The 6,143-nt window shown below is 58.6% G+C and overlaps 1 protein-coding gene across 1 annotated transcript; it reads left to right on the forward strand.

The window, feature by feature from the left end:
* The first annotated feature begins 3,752 nt into the window (after window positions 1-3,752).
* On the forward strand, window positions 3,753-5,730 carry HAND2 (heart and neural crest derivatives expressed 2). Its single transcript, XM_061199495.1, has 2 exons — window positions 3,753-4,307; window positions 5,632-5,730. Exons 1-2 carry the CDS (start codon window positions 3,753-3,755, stop codon window positions 5,728-5,730), a joined length of 654 nt encoding a protein of 217 aa, XP_061055478.1.
* The last annotated feature ends 413 nt before the right edge of the window (window positions 5,731-6,143 follow it).

A 6,143-nucleotide genomic window follows, 5' to 3' on the forward strand; every position in this document is an offset into this window, starting at 1 on the left:
TGGCCACCGAAACTGGGGGCAAACCTGAGACGGCATCTTTGCCTCACAGCTTTCCAAAGCAGACTAATCCAGCATCCCACTAGACCCGGAGCAAAATGTCCCAAAGAGAGCGCTAACAGAAAAAAATGGACTCTGGTTGTGCATCCAGAGTGGAACTCAGCCAGTTAGGGACCCTAGAGTTCTCCCATTTGTCCCCTGCCTCCAAGCCCCCTTTCTAGGGCTGTAGCCTCTGCATTTTGGCTTTCGGAGATTCATGAAGCCCTAGACCCTCGGATCACATTAATTAACTGATAATGACACTGTCAATGAGGACGGATGTTCAGATTAGTATCTTTTACTACTTTTTTCTGTCCCATGTGGTCCATCTCTTCTATCACTCGCCAGGCTTTCTGGTACCATGAAGGGGTTCGTCCATTTTTTTGTTTCAATGAAAAGAGCATGGGAGAAAGGCTGAAAGGGGCAAGTTCTGACGCCTTTACCATGGAGGCCCCTCGCCTCTGGTGGACACTGCAACCCAGTGCCCTGCTCAGCCCTCTGCCTGGCCTCCTCCTCCTCCTTTCAATTCCCCAAACTCCCCCTGGCCTGAAAGCAGCTTGCATCTACTTTCCCTGCATTTTTATCTGTTCCCAGCCAGGGTGCAATCATCTTACTTTGTCTACCTGCTCCCGAGGCCTAGATGTGTTTTTATAAACAGACTTTTTAAAAATGTATCAAATGTCAGAGGATTGAACTACCAGTATTTACACATTCAGGGTTGGCCTCCCCCGGTGAAAACGTAAACAGAACCCTGACCACACTACCTATATTCTTTCCTTGAAGAACAAGGTCTTTAAAAGACTCTCCTTAGGCTCAAAACTGCAGACCTACCCAAGGTGAGGGTTCGAAGCTCTAGGTGGCTATTTTGTTCTGAGCCCAAAGGGCACTTACCAACCAGTCTGGTTTCAGCTACTCCCCACCTCCTGTCCTCTGCCTTAACACCTCTGCTGGGGGCATCCAGGGAAACTGACCCCTTGCTGAAGGGACTGAATGGGCCGTCATGAGGACTCCCAGACTGGATTTCTACGACCCTCTCTGGGTTCCTTTCCCTCTCCTGCAGCCCGGCCACCTAAAACCTAAAACATGTTTCCCAAAGCTGTTGCCCAGGGCTGTGGGGTTAGTGGCTGGCGGCCGCCCCAATCCCTGGCAGCTCAGGAGTTGGGTAACCCCCAACCCCGCCCTCTATTCGTGCTGACCTGGCCTTCCATCCCCAACCGTGTACCCCGCAAAACGCACGCAGCAGACAAGAAAAAGACTGTGCTCGCTGAGTCCTTTGGGTGGGACTCCCTTTGCGGCCTGGGGCCTGACTCTGCCTGCCTGCCGGAGACGACGCCCAAGGTAGTGTAGTTGGTCTCCCCTGGGCGACCCTCGCCAGGCCCAGCGGCAAGTCCCAGGCTCAGCGCGGGCTCCTGCACGCTCCGCGTGGGCTCCCTCTAATTTACGGCCCGCGGGCTCCTATAGACACCCTTTTCCACACCGACCCTTTGGGCGGAATCCTCAGCTACACATCAGCCTCCCCTTGCGGCTCCGGGCCAAGCCCCGGGGATCATTTCAGCTCCTGCCACCGTCCACCACAGCCCCCCCCCCCAACCTCTTACGAGCTTTCTGGAGACGCTCACGCCGCTCGGGGCGCCGCGGCCCCGGTGCCCTGCGGCCGGGTGACTTACAAGTGGAGATCCATTTTCCGTTATAATGCGTTCAAGATCACCAAGGCCAGCAGTCTAAACATCCACGAGCCGTCCTCCCGGCCTGCCTCTTAAACTGGTGTTTAATGGTTCCCCTCCGATAACTAAACCTGCTTTCCACAGATGCCCGCTTTTATGGCAGAGGCAGGAATGCAGAGATGTATTTATATGTTTGTTCATAAAAACTGGAAAATAAGCTCAGAACACGCTGTAAAAAATATTCAGTTACTTACCAGACAGGCTAGTTAAACCAGGGGAACACCGATACCGGCCACACAACAAATTCGGGGAATCGAGGTGCCTGCGCTTTGAAATCGCTTAAGGTCTTCCTTCGCTGGGGCTGGTGTCCCTGAAGAACATGGAAGTAAGAGTATTTACAATCGGCTTGGCCGTCGGTCCTGGGGTCTCCACCATGCTCTCCAAAAGCAGCCACTATAACATGAGCTACCCAAGATGTCCCTGGCCTGGATAACGGGATGGTGGGTAAGTCCAGCGACGCCGAGGCGGGCGTTTCCTGCCCGTGCCCAGGTCAAAGCCGCAGCCGTGCCCCGCCGCGCCCCGCGCCCCGCGCCCCGCGCCCCGCGCCCCGCGCCCCGCGCCCCGCGCCCCGCGCCCCGCGCCCCGCGCCCGCCTGGGCTGGAGACGCGCCTCCGTGGGGACCGCCCGCCGCCTCTGCTCCCGGCCCCGCACGGAACTGCGCCCGCTGCCTTCTGGTTTTCTTGCCTCGGTTACCTACAAAACACTTCGAAAAGCAATATCTGCTTCCTTTTTTTTTTTTTTAACCAGAAAAGAAAGCGGAGTGATACCGTACCTGGTTTAAGATTCTTCAATATTTGAGACTTGGGGGGAAAATATTTTAATAGTGAAGCATCTGTTAAACACTTGCATTAACCTCCGGCTGATAAAAAAGTTTTTTTAACCCTCCCCCCCTCGTTTTAATTATCTTCTGGTTATGAAGGGGCAGCCAATCCTGGATGAGGACCTCGGCAATTAGCAAGGAGAACATCAAAAAGTTTTATTGCAGAGAGCGCGAGGCGCCGCCCCCGCCGCCCCGGGATTGGCGTGAGGAGCCTCTGACGACATATATTAACCCGAGCGGCCCTAAAGATGTAGCTGTACATGGAGATCTTGCTGGGAAAATCCTCTTGCTTCCCTCACGGTGTCCAGTCCCGGAGAACCGCCGCCGCCGCCGCCCGGGAGCTCCCAAGGCCGCCGCGCAGACCCCTCCGAGCCCCAGCCGCCTCCTTCGCGCTCCAGGGCGCCTGCAGGGCCTAGATCCTTCCCCCCGAAAGAAGGAGAGGATCTGAGAAAATGGATGCACTGAGACCTCTCTGAAAACCCTCCGAGGGAGCCCGAGAGGAGCGCGGGACACGTTACTCGCAGCTAAAATCACATTCAAGGACCAAAACAACAACAACCAAAAATTTCATTAAAACAATAAGCGCCCAAGAACCCAGATCAGGCTGGTGGGGGGAGGGGAAAGCGCGGGAAGGGGAGGGTCGCATGGAGGTAGCTTCACAGTGAGCAGTCGACCCCGCCGGCTCCTCCAGCCGCGGCTTGGACTCGCCCCGGGACTCCGAGTAGCAGCGGCGCCGGGCGCGCGGCCGGGGCGCGGAGCCCGGCGACTCCGCCGAGCAGCCCCGCCGGAGCCCGGGCACCTTTGCATGAGCGCGAGAGGACTGTGCCTGCCCGCAGACGCCCAGGAAGCAGAAGCCTGCGAGCGGGCCGTGGAGCGAGGCGGGAGCCGGCGGCGGCGGCGGCGGCCAGGGGCGCACGGTGCCGGGACCACCTCGCTGCGCCCTATGGGGAGCCGGCGGCCGCGGCGCTGCTGAGGCGGGCCCCGCGGGCCAGGCGGGCGGCCGGGGCCCGGGCTGCAGCAGCCCCCTCTGCGGCTGCCGGGCCGGCCGGGGCGCCCGGGGGCTGGGGGCTGGGGGGTGGGGGAGGCCGCCGAGCACCGGAGCGGGGGCCCGGGCCGAGGGCGCGGCGGCACTGTGCGCACGCTGGGGCGCGTGGAGGGGCGCGGAGGGCGAGATGAGTCTGGTGGGGGGCTTCCCCCACCACCCGGTGGTGCACCATGAGGGCTATCCTTTCGCCGCCGCCGCCGCCGCCGCCGCCGCCGCCGCCGCCAGCCGCTGCAGCCACGAGGAGAACCCCTACTTCCATGGCTGGCTCATCGGCCACCCCGAGATGTCACCCCCCGACTACAGCATGGCCCTGTCCTACAGCCCCGAGTATGCCAGCGGCGCCGCCGGCCTGGACCACTCCCATTACGGGGGGGTGCCGCCGGGCGCCGGGCCCCCGGGCCTGGGGGGGCCGCGCCCGGTGAAGCGCCGGGGCACCGCCAACCGCAAGGAGCGGCGCAGGACTCAGAGCATCAACAGCGCCTTCGCTGAACTGCGCGAGTGCATCCCCAACGTGCCCGCCGACACCAAACTCTCCAAGATCAAGACGCTGCGCCTGGCCACCAGCTACATCGCCTACCTCATGGACCTGCTGGCCAAGGACGACCAGAACGGCGAGGCGGAGGCCTTCAAGGCGGAGATCAAGAAGACAGATGTGAAAGAAGAGAAGAGGAAGAAGGAACTGGTCAGTACCAGGAGGCAGCGGGCAGTGGGGTACGGGGGACCGGGAATTCCGGTCTCTTTCCAGTTGGGCTGAGCAATGGCACTCCGCGTTCTTTGGCTGCGTCTTGAGCCAGGGTTGCTTGCACCAGGTTCTGGTCGGGATGGTTTCCCGCAGAAGCGGAGGGGGTGGGGGAGGGTGTCAGCACGCGGAGGAGGTTAAGAGGGATGCTTCGCGCTGGTGATCTTACCCCCGGGTTATCGCCGCTCCCCCCGGCACTCAGGGAGGGGCCTCGCGGACTCAGGGTCCGGCTTGATCTCCCGATCGCACTGGCCCGGACCCCTCATTCCCTGTCCTGTAGAGCCTTCATTTGGCTTCCAATCTGATCTTGCTTTCAGACATTTCTAAAATAAGTTACTCAGAAGCGCTTGATCCCAATTATTTCACTAGTGATCGCATTTCCTTCTTTTGAGAATGAGGCAGCCACTGATCCTAAGAATTTTATGCTTGTTCTGATTTCTGTGCCGGGAAGACGTCAAGGTAAACACAAAATAAGTACTTTTAACTTCAAAATGCAGTTTTTCTTTGGCACTGAGGCTAAAATGTGACTTCCCAGATGAGTATACTTCTTGTTTTGTTTGCATGAGCCTGTACATTTTAAGACAAATAGTAAATATTACCTTGTTCATTGTAATTGTTGTTAACAGTAACACGAAATTATAACTGAAAATTAGTTTTCTCAAGTTCCTACCAGGTGCCCAGAGGGTAGTGGTGTTCAGAGCAGGGCTATTGCCACGAAAGGCCTGGAAAATTATCCCATTTGTCGAGGTTTTCTTCTTTGGGGCCTACGGCGCTTTAGTCGCTGCATAGTCGAGTGATCCCGGGTAACCGGGGATTTCAGAGGCCTTGGAAGGAGAGGCACTGCTGAAACGGGCCAGAGGCCGAGCTGCATGCGGACAGGCCCAGGCCAAGGCGGGGCACTTCACCCCATCTTCCCTAGAGCGCGGAGCTGGGGCTGCGATGACCTCCGCTCGCGCCCCTACATCTGGAGTTAGAGAGAAGGCCCCCGGTTCCTCCATAAACGACTTGAAAACGGGTGGTTGTTTATAAACCTGCCGATCGGGAGCTGAGCGCTGCCTGCGTCTGGAGGCCCGGGCGGGAGCTAGGGCAGCGGCCGGCCTCCGTAGCTCTTCTGCAGGGGCTGGGACTTGAAACCATCCCACCCGCCATCCCTGGCTGGCTCTCTTACTCTCTCCTCTGGCCGGGAAAAGCGCGGGGGTGGCGTGGAACCGGGTCTCCTCTCTGATTCTCTTTCTCCTTTTCTCCCCCTCGCCTCCCCTCTGCCCAGAACGAAATCTTGAAAAGCACAGTAAGTAGCAACGACAAGAAAACCAAAGGCCGGACGGGCTGGCCGCAGCACGTCTGGGCCCTGGAGCTCAAGCAGTGAGGAGGAGAAGGAGGAAGAGGAGGAGGAAGAGGAGGAGGAGAAGAAGAAGAAGAAGAGGAGGAGGAGAGCGCGAGCCGGGCCCAGGAGCCGGATGCAGACCCAGGACTCCGGGCAAGCTCCGCGCGCTCCGCTCTGAGGACTTCCTGCATTTGGGAATCATCCGGTTTATTTATGTGCAATGTGCCTCCCTCTCTTTGCCCCCCTTCGAGGCATCCGCTCCCCACCTTTCCCTCCAAAAACAAAGTGGATATTTGAAGAAAAGCATTCCATATTTTAATATGAAGAGGACACTCCCGCGTGGTAAGGGATCCCGGCGTCTCGTAGATTCTCTGTTTGTGAATGTTTCCTCCTGGCTGTGTAGACACCAGCGGTGCCCTCTCCCCAACCCCTTCCAGATAAAGACAGCGGACAAT

This window comes from Eubalaena glacialis, chromosome 9, assembly GCF_028564815.1.
Source record: "Eubalaena glacialis isolate mEubGla1 chromosome 9, mEubGla1.1.hap2.+ XY, whole genome shotgun sequence".
Taxonomy (NCBI): domain Eukaryota; kingdom Metazoa; phylum Chordata; class Mammalia; order Artiodactyla; family Balaenidae; genus Eubalaena; species Eubalaena glacialis.